At 60.4% G+C, this 12,961-nt stretch overlaps 2 protein-coding genes and 1 pseudogene across 2 annotated transcripts; all 3 read left to right on the forward strand.

Annotated features, from left to right (window-relative positions):
* Positions 1-12,961, forward strand: part of LOC135877976 (RING finger protein 112-like) — a 1,138,053-nt pseudogene that overhangs the window by 669,582 nt on the left and 455,510 nt on the right.
* Positions 190-3,649, forward strand: LOC135878619 (zinc-binding protein A33-like). The gene is made up of 6 exons (XM_065404336.1): positions 190-585; positions 1,089-1,184; positions 1,794-2,027; positions 2,545-2,567; positions 2,709-2,830; positions 3,105-3,649. Exons 1-6 carry the CDS (start codon positions 190-192, stop codon positions 3,647-3,649), a joined length of 1,416 nt encoding a protein of 471 aa, XP_065260408.1.
* Positions 8,857-11,552, forward strand: LOC135878720 (erythroblast NAD(P)(+)--arginine ADP-ribosyltransferase-like). Its single transcript, XM_065404453.1, has 4 exons — positions 8,857-8,925; positions 9,723-10,443; positions 10,677-10,712; positions 11,375-11,552. Exons 1-4 carry the CDS (start codon positions 8,857-8,859, stop codon positions 11,386-11,388), a joined length of 840 nt encoding a protein of 279 aa, XP_065260525.1. The 3' UTR covers positions 11,389-11,552.

A 12,961-nucleotide genomic window follows, 5' to 3' on the forward strand; every position in this document is an offset into this window, starting at 1 on the left:
AGGTGCCGGGGGCAAGAACGGGTCTGGGCAGGGCTTGGGGCGGGGGCAGCTAGAGAGGGGCCCAGACGCCCGGAGAGAGCCAGAAGGAGACACGGGAGAGGGGCAGAGAGCCAGAACCCCAGACGGAGGGGGAGCGGCAGGACCCAGACGGAGGGGGACAGGGATCGCCCCAGCGGCAGCCCCAGCCCCATGGCCAGCGACCCACCGGCCGAGCTCCACTGCCCCATCTGCCTGGAGCTCTTTGCGGTGCCCGTCATGCTGGAGTGCGGGCACAACTACTGCCAGGGCTGCATCACCCACTACTGGGGGGAGCCCCCGGCCCAGCCCGGGGACGCCATCCCCTGCCGCTGCCCGGAGTGCCGGTGCCCCGCGCCCGGGGGCAAGTACGTGCCCAACCGCGCCCTGGGCCAGCTGGCAGACAGGGCCCGGGAGAGCACCCCTGCGCGGGAGGGGCCTTCGCCCGACGAGGAGCTGCTGGGAGAGCCACTGTTCTGCATGGACCACGGCAGCCTCACGAGGGCGCTGGACACCGAGCACTGGGGGCATCATTGTCTCCCGCTGGCCGAAAGCGTGCAGCAATATAAGGTCAGTCGGGGGCGCCGTGCTGCAGGGATCAGGGTGTGTGGAGGGGCTCAGTAGGGGGCACTCTCCCCTGGCAGTCAGTGTGGTGCTATGGGCTCCTGTGCTGCATTATCGGGAGGGGTGGGTTGATTTCCTTCCTGACCCCTACGAGGCAGCTCACCTGCTGCCCTGAAGCATGAGCATGGATCAGTTGTCTCTGCCACTAACTAAGCCACGGAGTCTTACGTAGACCTGGTGGTTGATGCTACATTGCCAGTCAATCCCATGGGATGTTACTCAGGACCCCAGGTTGTAATGGCCTTCCTGTGGTTCCGGTGTTTTAATGACACCCCAGACTATCCAGAACCTCCCGCCCCAGAGCTGGCTGCATCTCAGTGCAGGGCGAGCCATCCCTGTGCAGCGTTGTGTGCAGCCGTTCTACAGCTGTGCCACCCCAGAGCTGGTTCCATCTCAGCGCCAGGCGAGCTCTTTTTTCTGGACTTATGCCCATGTTTCTGTCCATCCAGGAGATTTTAACCATGTCCCAGACCTCGCTGGAGGCCAGGATCCAAGCAGCAAAGTCTCTGCAGGAGCAGAGAGCTCAGAAAGTGCCTGAAATTGCAGTAAGTTCAAACCCACGACCCGCTCCTGGGTGCTGACCGCCCCCCCCAGCTCTGCCGGTGCCCCTCACTCCCGACCCGCAGCCCCTGCTAACCCAGCCCTGCCCCCCCCCAGCTCTGCCGGTGCCCCTCACTCCCGACCCGCAGCCCCTGCTAACCCAGCCCTGCCCCCCCCCAGCTCTGCCGGTGCCCCTCACTCCCGACCCGCAGCCCCTGCTAGCCCAGCCCTGCCCCCCCCAGCTCTGCCGGTGCCCCTCACTCCCGACCCGCAGCCCCCTGCTAGTCCAGCCCTGCCCCCCCCCAGCTCTGCCGGTGCCCCTCACTCCCGACCCGCAGCCCCTGCCAGCCCAGCCCTGCCCCCCCCAGCTCTGCCGGTGCCCCTCACTCCCGACCCGCAGCCCCTGCCAGCCCAGCCCTGCCCCCCCAGCTCTGCCGGTGCCCCTCACTCCCGACCTGCAGCCCCTGCTAACCCAGCCCTGCCCCCCCCCAGCTCTGCCGGTGCCCCTCACTCCCGACCCGCAGCCCCTGCCAGCCCCGCCCCCCCCAGCTCTGCCGGTGCCCCTCACTCCCGACCCACAGCCCCCTGCTAACCCAGCCCTGGGCTCCCCCCAGGCCCAGCGTCTCCGCCTGGAGCAGCACCTGTCCTCCCAGTTCATTGAATTGCACGAGTGGCTGCAGCAGAAGGAGGCGGCGCTGAGGCGGGAGCTGAGGCGGGAAGAGGAGCTTTTGCTGAGTGAGCTGGAGACCGGCCAGCGAAGTGCCCAGGAGCTCGTCCGCACCTCAGGGGAGCAAATCGCTGCCATCCAGGCACGGCTGGCGGAAGAGGACGCAGGCACCTTCCTGAAGGTAAAGGTACCCGCAGCCCCCCCAGCTCTGCCGGTGCCCCTCACTCCCGACCCACAGCCCCTGCTACCCCCAGCCCCCCCCCAGCTCTGCCGGTGCCCCTCACTCCCGACCCGCAGCCCCCTGCCCACTCTGCGTCTGCATCTCTCATGGCTACTTTTAAAACAAATAAAAGGAAGTTCTTCTTCACACAGCGCACAGTCAACTTGTGGAACTCCTTGCCTGAGGAGGTTGTGAAGGCTAGGACTATAACAGCGTTTAAAAGAGAACTGGATAAATTCATGGTGGTTAAGTCCATTAATGGCTATTAGCCGGGATGGGTAAGGAATGGTGTCCCTAGCCTCTGTTTGTCAGAGGGTGGAGATGGATGGCAGGAGAGAGATCACTTGATCATTGCCTGTTAGGTTCACTCCCTCTGGGGCACCTGGCATTGGCCACTGTCAGAAGACAGGATACTGGGCTAGATGGACCTTTGGTCTGACCCGGTACGGCCGTTCTTATGTACTTTCTCTTTTCACAGGACATCAAAAGCTTCCTGGAAAAGTGAGTGTCCCCCGCACCCCTCCCCCCGCCCTGTATCCTGGGATCATCGCCCTGCTGGGGGAGACAGGTCTGGGCAGGGTCTGTCCACTCAGGGTCGGCCCGTCTGTGTCCTCGTAACCCCTTTGCTCGTTGCCCCCCCAGGCATTGCCCCGGGGAGGAAAAAGGGGCGCCGCTGCCTGCACCCCGAGATTTCAGCCTGGGCCAGTTCAAGGGGCCCATCCAGTACATGGTGTGGAGGGAAATGAAATCGGCCCTGAGCCTCGGTAGGTGACACTCCATCGCAGCCCCCGCCTCACCTGGCTGCGTCAGGAGTGGGGGTGTTCGGTGCTGGAGGGAGAGGGGGCTGGGTAGATGGGGCGTGTCTCTGGGATCAGGGGCGGGGCTGTGGGTGGGATCTGGATAGAGGGGGTGCGTCTCTGGGATCGGGGGTGGGGCTGTGGGTTGTTCACTCCCCCTGCTCTGGTATGGTGGGGTGTCTCCGGGGCAGGGGGCCCTTCCCCTGGTGCGGAGACCTCACCCCTTTCTCCCCCCTTACAGCTCTGCCCCTCGTCACCCTGGACCCGGCCACCAACCACCCCAACCTGCTGCTGTCTCCCGACCTGCTCGCCGTCCGGCTGGTGGACGAGCCCCAGGAGGAGGCGCCCGAGGGGCCCGAACGCTTCAGCAAGAGCGTGTGCGTGCTGGGCTCGGCCGGCTTCACCTCGGGCCGCCACTACTGGGAGGTGGAGGTGGGGGACAAAACCAGCTGGGACATCGGCCTGGCTCGGGCCTCGGTCAACCGTCAGGAGGCCAAGGTGATGCTCAAGCCGGCCAACGGCTACTGGGCCGTCTGGCTCCGCCACGGGGCTGACTACAAGGCCCTGGACTCCCCCTCCCGGCACCTGGCGCTCCAGGCCAAGCCCCGTCGGGTCGGGGTGTATCTGGACTACGAGGGGGGGCAGGTGTCGTTCTACAACGCGGCCGCCATGACCCACCTCTACACCTTCTCCGACGCCTTCGCCGAGCCCCTTTACCCCATGCTCGGCCCCGGGGTCAACAGGGACGGGCTCAACGCAGAGCCCCTGCGGCTGGTGGAGCTATAGCTGGGGGGAGGAGGGAGACCTGGGACGGGGCACCGATGCCCCAGTGTGGCGCTGGGGGGTGCCGTGCTGCAGGGGGTGGGGTGGGGGCTCGGCAGGGGCTCTGGGCTGCAGGGAGTGGGCGGGGGCTCAGTAGGGGGTGCTGGGGAGCAGGGAGTGGATGGGGGCTCAGTAAGGGGTGCTGGGGGAGCAGGGAGTGGGTGAGGGCTCAGTAGGGGGTGCCGGGGAGCAGGGAGTGGGCGGGGGCTCAGTAGGGGGTGCTGGGGAGCAGGGAGTGGGAGGGGCTCAGCAGGGGGTGCTGGGGAGCAGGGAGTGGGCGGGGGCTCAGTAGGGGGTGCTGGGGTAGCAGGGAGTGGGCGGGGGCTCAGTAGGGGGTGCCAGGGAGCAGGGAGTGGATGGGGGCTCAGTAGGGGGTGCCAGGGAGCAGGGAGTGGGCGGAGGCTCAGCAGGGGATGCTGGGGGAGCAGGGAGCGGGCGGGGGGCTCCGCAGGGGGTGCTGGGCTGCAGGGAGTGGGCGGGGGGCTCAGTAGGGGGTGCTGGGGAGCAGGGAGCGGGCAGGGGCTCTGTAGGGGGTGCTGGGGAGCAGGCAGTGGGCGGGGGGCTCAGCAGGGGGTGCTGGGGGGAGCAGGGAGTGGGCGGGGGCTCAGTAGGGGGTGCCAGGGAGCAGGGAGTGGATGGGGGCTCAGTAGGGGGTGCCAGGGAGCAGGGAGTGGGCGGGGGCTCAGCAGGGGATGCTGGGGGAGCAGGGAGTGGGTGGGGGGCTCCGCAGGGGGTGCTGGGCTGCAGGGAGTGGGCGGGGGGCTCAGTAGGGGGTGCTGGGGAGCAGGGAGTGGGCGGGGGCTCAGCAGGGGATGCTGGGGGAGCAGGGAGCGGGCGGGGGGCTCCGCAGGGGGTGCTGGGCTGCAGGGAGTGGGCGGGGGGCTCTGTAGGGGGTGCTGGGGAGCAGGCAGTGGGCGGGGGGCTCAGCAGGGGGTGCTGGGGGAGCAGGGAGTGGGCGGGGGCTCAGTAGGGGGTGCTGGGGAGCAGGGAGTGGGCTGGGGCTCAGTAGGGGGTGCCGGGGAGCAGGGAATGGGTGGGGGGCTCAGTAGGGGGTGCTGGGGAGCAGGGAGCGGGCGGGGTCTCGGCAGGGGGTGCTGGGCTGCAGGGAGTGGGCGGGGGGCTCAGTAGGGGGTTCTGGGGAGCAGGGAGTGGGCGGGGGCTCAGTAGGGGGTGCCGGGGAGCAGGGAATGGGCGGGGGGCTCAGTAGGGGGTGTTGGGGAGCAGGGAGTGGGCAGGGGCTCAGTAGGGGGTGCGGGAGAGCAGGGAGTGGGCGGGGGCTCAGTAGGGGGTTCTGGGGAGCAGGGAGTGGGCGGGGGTCAGGAGGGGGTGCTGGGGAGCAGGGAGTGGGCGGGGGGCTCGGTAGGGGGCGCTGGGCTGCAGGGAGTGGGTGGGGGGCTCAGTAGGGGGTGCTGGGGGAGCAGGGAGTGGGCGGGAGCTCAGTAGGGGGTGTTGGGGAGCAGGGAGTGGGCGGGAGCTCAGTAGGGGGTGTTGGGGAGCAGGGAGTGGGCAGGGGCTCAGTAGGGGGTTCTGGGGAGCAGGGAGTGGGCGGGGGCTCAGTAGGGGGTTCTGGGGAGCAGGGAGTGGGCGGGGGTCAGGAGGGGGTGCTGGGGAGCAGGGAGTGGGCGGGGGGCTCGGTAGGGGGCGCTGGGCTGCAGGGAGTGGGCGCGGGGTTCTGTAGGGGGCGCTGGGCTGCAGGGAGCGGGGTGGGGGCTCGGTAGGGGGCGCTATAACCTTTCTCTCTTAGATGGTTTTGAATGGTAAGGTGCTATTTATGACCTATATTTATTTATTTTTAATTAATCAAAAGCTTGTGTGCCCGGTATTACCCTTCCCTCCCGCGTTACTGCCCATCTACAACCTCTCTTCAGTCCAGGCCGATGCGTTCCCCATCTACCCATCTCAACCGCACGTCAATGACCTATGTCCAAGAGAAAAATGTTAAACCCTTTATTACACAGAAAAAACTTTCAATAAACTTTAAAAATCTCACTTGGTGCCTGCATCTCTTTTGCCTCAATTTTATTTGCTGTATAGAATAAAAATCCATCTTTTCTCCTAGCCAGAGGAAGTATTTCCTTTCTGCAAACCCTTTACAATAAACGTCAAACTGTGGAAATTCCCCATCCAAAATCTTTGTGATGCTAAAGAACTTTTAACAAATGACTTTCGATATTTTGCTGCCAGATCTTATTTCTCTTTCATGTTATTTGCACTGGAGAATAAAATCCGTCTTTGTTGCCAGACAGAAAGGCTTTTTGCCAATGCTGTACTTTAAAAAGAAAAAAGGAATTCTCTGCTAAAAACTTGGTTGTGATGAAGAAATTCAATATATCGTTAACAACTGACTTTAGATACGTTGCTGCCTGATTTGATTTCAGTTAATTTGTATATGGACCGATGAATACAGCCACTCTTTATATTTTGGAAGAGAGATTTTGAGAAGAATCTGCACTTCTGCAAATATTTAGACATTCCAAGACAAACATCTGTGTTAAGGGGAAGTGAAGGATGCAAATGTATATCCCTAAGTTAAAATAGCTGAGATCAAAATTCAGCAAGAGGTTTTGTTGTTAAAAGAAAGATCCTTTTTGCAAACAATTTCCTTAAAAAAATGAGGAAATTTCAAGGCAACCCTCCCCCCCCACAGTTAAGGATGAAAATAACTTTTCTGTTACTGAAAGAGAAAATAATATCACAGAATGGTCGAGATCACAAACAAACACACACAGACACAACCAACCAAAACAAATTGAATAGACCAAAAACAAAAACAAAAAAACAAAAAACCCAAAAACTAAGGAAAGTTCAAGGCAAAAAACTTTGTTAAGGCTGAAAATAACTTCTCCTTAAAGAGAAAATAATTAAAAAAAAAAAAGATTGAGATTGCAAACAAACAAATTGAATAGACAGGAAAAAAAACCCCGAAGGACGTTCCGAGGAAATTGTGTCCTTGGTGCCTCAGTTTACCCACCTGTGATTCGGGGATAATAACCCCCGCATCCCGTTCTGAGAGGATGAAGTCCTTTATGTCAGCAGAGTGATTTGAGCTGCCTGGATGGCCGGGGTGAGAGGTGGACATCTTTCTAAGCATGCATTGTGGGTTGGAAACAAACATTATCTTATCGGGGCAGCTGCTGAAATGGCCCTTGTGATAAGCGCCCCTTTGTGGCACATCCAATTTATCTCTTCCCCTCCGTGCCATGCTCTGACCCCATGCCCCGTAAGACAAATAGCTTGAGAGGTGACCGGTGCATGGCAGGAAGTGATAAGAGATGTTGGTCCAACTTAGGTTGGACGCATGCTCCTGAGAAGCCGGCTGGAGCCTACGTTGTTCCCATGGTCCATTACGCTCACCGTAAAGAATTTCTGCCTTATTTCCCATCTGAACGGGTCTAGCTTCAGCCTCCAGCCATTGGCTCGTGTCAGACTTTTCTCTGCTAGACTGAGGAGCCCACGATCACGTCTGTTCCCCATGGAGGTACTTGTAGACCATGATCTAGTCACCCCGTGGCCTTCTCTTTGTTCCTCTAAACAGCTTGAGCTCCGTGAGTCTCTCACTCTAAGGCAGGTTGTCCAATCCTTTAATCATTCTCCTGGCTCTTCTCTGACCCCTCTCCAGCCGATCCATGTCCTTCTCGAGTGGTGGGCACCAGAACTGGACACAGGACCCCAGCCGCGGTCGCACCAAGGCCAAATCCAGGGGGCAAATAAACCCTCAGCTCCTCCTCGCCATTCCCCTGTTTGTGCATCCCGGGATCACACCAGCTCTTCGCTCTGGGAGCCCACGCTGGGTTGCTTGTCCTCAAGGACCCCGAGAGCCTTTTCCGAGCCCCTGCCTGGCAGGATACGGCCTGGCCTTGTGCTCGGCGCTGCACATTAGTAATTATCGGTGCGGTGGTGGCGCCTTGGACTCCAGCGACAGATCAGGAGCCCACGGTGCCAGGCCGCGCCTCATCTGAACCAACCCTGCTGCCGCTCCTCACTGGCTCCTAGCAGGAGCCGGACTTTAAGGACAAACCTGCCCCGTGAGCCATTACGGTGCTAAGAGGCAGAGATGGGGGGGCCGTTACAGCGTCAGCGGGGGAGGCAGGACTCTGGGGTTCTCCTTGTCGGGGGACTTATTTCCACCCTGAATTGCTTCGAGATCTAAACATCCGCTGACAGTGGCGCTGGACTATTTTCAGTCGTGGGGGTGCTGGAAGCCAGCCCCCTAACCCCTGGGCTGTGTCTCTGGGAGGGGGGGACCCGGACAGGGGGAAGGGGGCTGAGGTGTGGTCACAGCTGGAGGGGTGGGTGTGGAGCCAGGAGAAGGGGCCGGCAGCCGGGACCCCATGTGCGGGGCCAGGAGCAGAGCCCCGGCCATGGGGCTTGGTGTGGGGCACCGGGAGTGGAAGCCTGGGAGCAGGGAGTGGGGCTGGGCCTGGGGCCAGCGGCCGGGGAGTGGGGCCGGCAGCCAGGGCCCCAGAAACAGAACCCCAGGGACGGGGCTGGGAGTGGGGCCCTGGGCGTGGGCCTCGGGCACAGGGCCAGTGGCCGGGGAGTGGGGCTGGCAGCTGGGACCCAAGCCCCAGGTGCGGGGTTGGGGAGCGGAGTGTGTGGCGTGGGGCCAGTGGCTGGTGGCAGGCCCCCGGGACCCGAGCCGAGGAGTGGATCCCCGGGCATGGAGCTGGCGGCCCCGCATAAAACCTGCACCCCCCCGCACCCCCACTTCCCGCGCCTGTGTCTGCTGATTGAGGAATCGACTTAGCAAATGGGCGGAGGTGGGCAAATGTACGAATAGAGGGACTCAGATAAAATCAGTCCCGTGGGCTGGTCACATCAGTAACGGCCGCGCTCTGGGCAGATAGGGATCTTAGAAACTGATTCCTCCCCCCCCCCGCCCAGGGCCTGCCTTGGGCTTTATAAAACCGCCCAGACCGATGTGATTGAGAGGAATCAGACAGAGAGCGGGAGTAAGAGCTACCCCTCCTACATGGCCCCGTGTCCCATTCCCCCCCCCCCCCCGCCCCCGAGCCAGCCAGTCCCCTGCCCTGGGGGTGGAGGGGAGCTGACGCCCCCTAGAGGGGAATGTTCCTACGTGGCTGGCTATTCTGATCTGGCCATTTTGGGGTTTTTCAGCTGAAGCCCCTCAGTGAATTATTCAGGGAATTATTCAGGGATCAGCTACCAGGATGTCCCCCGAGAAAGTCGCCCTCCTGCTTTTCACTGCGGCTTGGGTGCTGCCTGCTGGAACCTCAGAGGTAAGTGGCTTCGATACAATATCCCTGCCCCACCCCAGAGGTGGCTGCATCTTAGTGCTGGGTGAGTCATCCCTGTGAGGTGTTACATGCAGCTGTTCCCCAGCTGCCCCACCCCAGAGGTGGCTGCATCTCAGCTCAGGGCAAGCCATCCCTGTGCAACATTATGTGTGGCTGTTCCCCCGCTGTCCCACCCCAGAGGAGGCTGAAACATTCTGTGCTTGAATTTCCAACAATCTGTAAAAGGCAGATATTGGCCACTTGCTGGTATAATTTGTGTTGGAGAAGCACCGGAAAGCCCCATCCACCAGCCCAGACCCCAGGGGAGCTATCGAGGCCCCCGGTGTGCCGGGCACAACACAAACACAGGCCCTGCCCCGAAGAGCTGCCAGTCTGACTAGACGAAGGGTGGGACAGGAAACAATCTCCACAGAAACATGTGGAGATTTGCCCAAGGTCACCCAGTGATGGCAGAGCCAGGGATAGAACCCAGGAGTCCTGGCTCCCAGCCCTCCCTGTTATAACCATTAGACCCCACTCCCCTCCCAGAGCTGGGATAGAACCCAGGAATCCTGGCTCCCAGCCCCCTACCCCGATCTAGCCCCCTAGACTCCCCTCCCCTCCTAGATCTGGGAATTGAAACCAGTCCCCTCTCCAGCTCTAACCATTAGGCCCCACTTCTGGAAATTCCCCTCAGCAGAAACCCCCTGTGTGCAATCCCCGTTCTTCCCTGCATGGGTCATTTCTGAAGCATTGTCCATGAAGGTTCACACCTGACCTTGAGCTGATGGTTGTTCCAGCCCCGCCCCGATGAGATCCGCACGGCGGAGGGGAACCCCACCCTGAACTTGGCCTCCAACTCCCTGGACGACCTCTACAGAGGTTGTGTGAAGGCCATGAAACGGCGCCTCCCATCCCTGCTGGAAGAGGAGCTGGAGGAGAACCAGCTGTTCTGTGAGGCGTGGGACCAAGCCAAGGAGATGTGGATGAAGATGGAGAACCAAACAATCTTCCCCAAGACATTGAGGGCCCTCTACAGCGTCGCTGTCTTGGCCTACACTTTGGAAGTGCCACCACTCTATGCGTCGTTCAACGTGGCGACCAGAACGGCGTGCAAGAGCCCCCAGGCATATGCCGGCTTTGCCTTCAAGTCCTTGCATTTCCTCCTGACCCAGGCGGCCGAGAAGCTAGGAGCCAAGGAGCCCAGTTGTGCCAAAGTCTACCGAGGAACCATGGTGAAGTTCTCCATCAAGGGTTTGTTCCGCTTCAGCCAGTTCACGTCCACCTCAGAGAAGAGGCAGGAGGCGGAGGAATTTGGACGCACGACTTTCTTCGTGCTGGTCTCGTGCCAGGGGTTCCCGGTGGGGAATCTGTCCTGCTTCCCGTGGGAAGGGGAGATGGTGGTGCCGCCCTACGAGATGTTCCGGGTCACCGGGGTCAAGGAGACGCCAATGAATAAGACGGTGCACGCCAAGTCGGTGGGCATCTGCAGCAACCGTAACTGTGCCTACCTGGGGAAAGGTGAGGGGGAGGATGCGAGGAGGGACGTGAGCTATGGAAGGCCACCAGGGAGATAAAAACTAGCCCCTAGGGGGTGACAGCTCAGGTCTGGCCCGGGGGTGGGGTGGGGTGAGGAATAGGACACAGGGCCTTTCCCCTCTAGGGGGCGCCGGCTCCTATCCCACTCCAGGCCAGGGGACTGGCTGGCTCGGCGGGTGGCAGGGAAAATTAATTGTCTATTTTCTGTTTTCCAGAAGGGAACAGTACAATGAGCTGCCCTGATCACCAAGGTATGGGGGTAGGGGTGGGGGCTCATCCCTTGGCTGGACAGGGGGCGTGCATGGGGCTTGAGACAATTACTTGCAGGACTCCTGGGTTCTCTCCCTGGCTCTGGGAGGGGAGTGGGGTCTAGTGGGTCAGAGCAGGGGGGCTGGGAGCCAGAACTCCTGGGTTCTCTCCCCAGTGCTGGGAGGGAAGTGGGGTCTAGTGGTTAGAGCAGGGGGGGCTGGGAGCCAGGACTCCTGGGTTCTCTCCCCAGCACTGGGAGGGAAGTGGGGTCTAGTGTTTAGAGCAGGGGCTGGGAGCCAGGACTCCTGGGTTCTCTCCCTGACTCTGGGAGGGGAGTGGGGTCTAGTGGGTCAGAGCAGGGGGGGCTGGGAGCCAGGGCTCCTGGGTTCTATCCCCAGCTCTGGGAGGGGAGTGGGGTGGGGTCTAGAAGGTTGGGGGGGGGCTAAGAATCAGGACACCTGGGTTCTTTTTCCTGTTCTGCAACTGACTCCCTGGGTGAGTTTGGGGGCATCTCTGCCCCCTCTGTGCCTCAGTTTCCCCCGCTGTGTTGGAGGGCACTGGCACCCATCCAGTCGGGCAAAGTGCCGTGGCGGGGGTGGGTGTGGGTCTGTGGCTCAGGCGCGTGCGGACGGCTAACGTGGTGTGCGCTTGTGTCTCCCCGCAGTGCTTTATTTGTGAGGTGCCCGCCGCACCGGAGCAAGGAGAGGAAGCAGCAACCCCCTGGGATGTTTTTAGCCAGGAACGTTGTGTGTGTGTGTGAACAGCGCTGCCCCCTGCTGGAGGGGATCAGGGCCAGGTGTGTGTGTGTGTGTGTGTATGAGCCTGTGACCTTTCCACCCTCATATTCTCCAGCCCTGTATCTGCTACTGCAATAAACGCCCGCATTGCAGTAGCAGATACTGCAATGTATCAACAGTAGTGTTGGATTTTTTTAACAGGTCTCCAGCGGGGCCTGGGGCGGGGGGGGGGGGGGGGGGGAGAGGGGACAGCAGAGGCAACATAGATTTTGTCGACAGTTGCAGGATTTAATCGTTTGGGGAAATGAACCCCTGAGATCTAATCACCTCCAGCGTGGCCACTATTTGAACATGCTAGCCGGGGAGAGGTGCTATAAACGCCGAGCGGCTGGCGCGGGGCGCAGAGTTTCTCTCTGCCCAGCAGGCCGGGGACCCAGAGCGACATTTAAATCTAGAGCCGAGCGGAAGTTTTCATACCAAACTTTTCTTTCCGGGGAAAAAAATGGAGATTCGGTGAGTGTGAAACGTTTTGTCAATTTCACCAACTTCTTTATTTCGGGGGGGTGGGGTGGGGGGGGGGGAATGAAGAAAACCAAACAAATTAAAAAAAAGAAAAAAAGAAAATTTGCGGCTGGCAGTCACAGATCGGCTACATGTCCCCTCATACCGTCCCCTCCATAAACTGATCAAGCTCTGTCTTGAAGCCAGGTAGGTTCCCCCCCCCACTGCTCCCCTTGGGAGGCTGTTCCAGAACTTCGCTCCTTGGATGGTTAGAAACCTTCATCTAATTTCAAGTCTAAACTTCCTGATGGTCAGCTTATATCCATTTGTTCTTGTGTCCACCTTGGTACTGAGCTTAAATAATTGCTCTCCCTCCCTGGTGTTTATCCCTCTGATGTATTTATAGGCAGCCATCATAAAGGAAAAATCAAAAAGGAACTAGATAAGTTCATGGAGGATAGGTCCATCAATGGCTATTAGCCAGGATGGGCAGGGATGGTGTCCCTAGCCCTTGTTTGCCAGAAGCTGGGAATGGGCGACAGGGGATGGATCACTTGATGATTACCTGTTCTGTTCATTCCCTCTGGGGCACCTGGCACTGGCCACTGTCGGAGGACAGGATACTGGGCTAGATGGACCTTTGGCCTGACCTAGTCTGGCCGTTCTTATGTTCTTATATCCCCCTGCAACCTGCCTGGATGCACCCCTGGGTGCTAGGATTCTGGCCAGCAAACGGCGACTGGGGTGCAGCGGAAGGGTCCCTGCGAGGTGGGAAACTGAGGCAAAGGGCAACAGCCCAAAATACCAGGGCCGGGGTTTAGCTTTGCCAGATTTCCCAGGGTTTTTGTTCTGTACTCTGAAGAGGAACCCCCGGCTATTGAACCCGGCCTTTGGAGCTGCCGACGCCACCGGTGTCGGGGGTCCTTGGAGAGGGTCACCCCTTTATTCCTACCCATTCCCCGGCTCTTAGATGGCTCCGCTCCTTGCATCACTCACCACTAGGGGGAGCTTGT

Source organism: Emys orbicularis, chromosome 4, assembly GCF_028017835.1.
Source record: "Emys orbicularis isolate rEmyOrb1 chromosome 4, rEmyOrb1.hap1, whole genome shotgun sequence".
NCBI classification, from domain to species: domain Eukaryota; kingdom Metazoa; phylum Chordata; order Testudines; family Emydidae; genus Emys; species Emys orbicularis.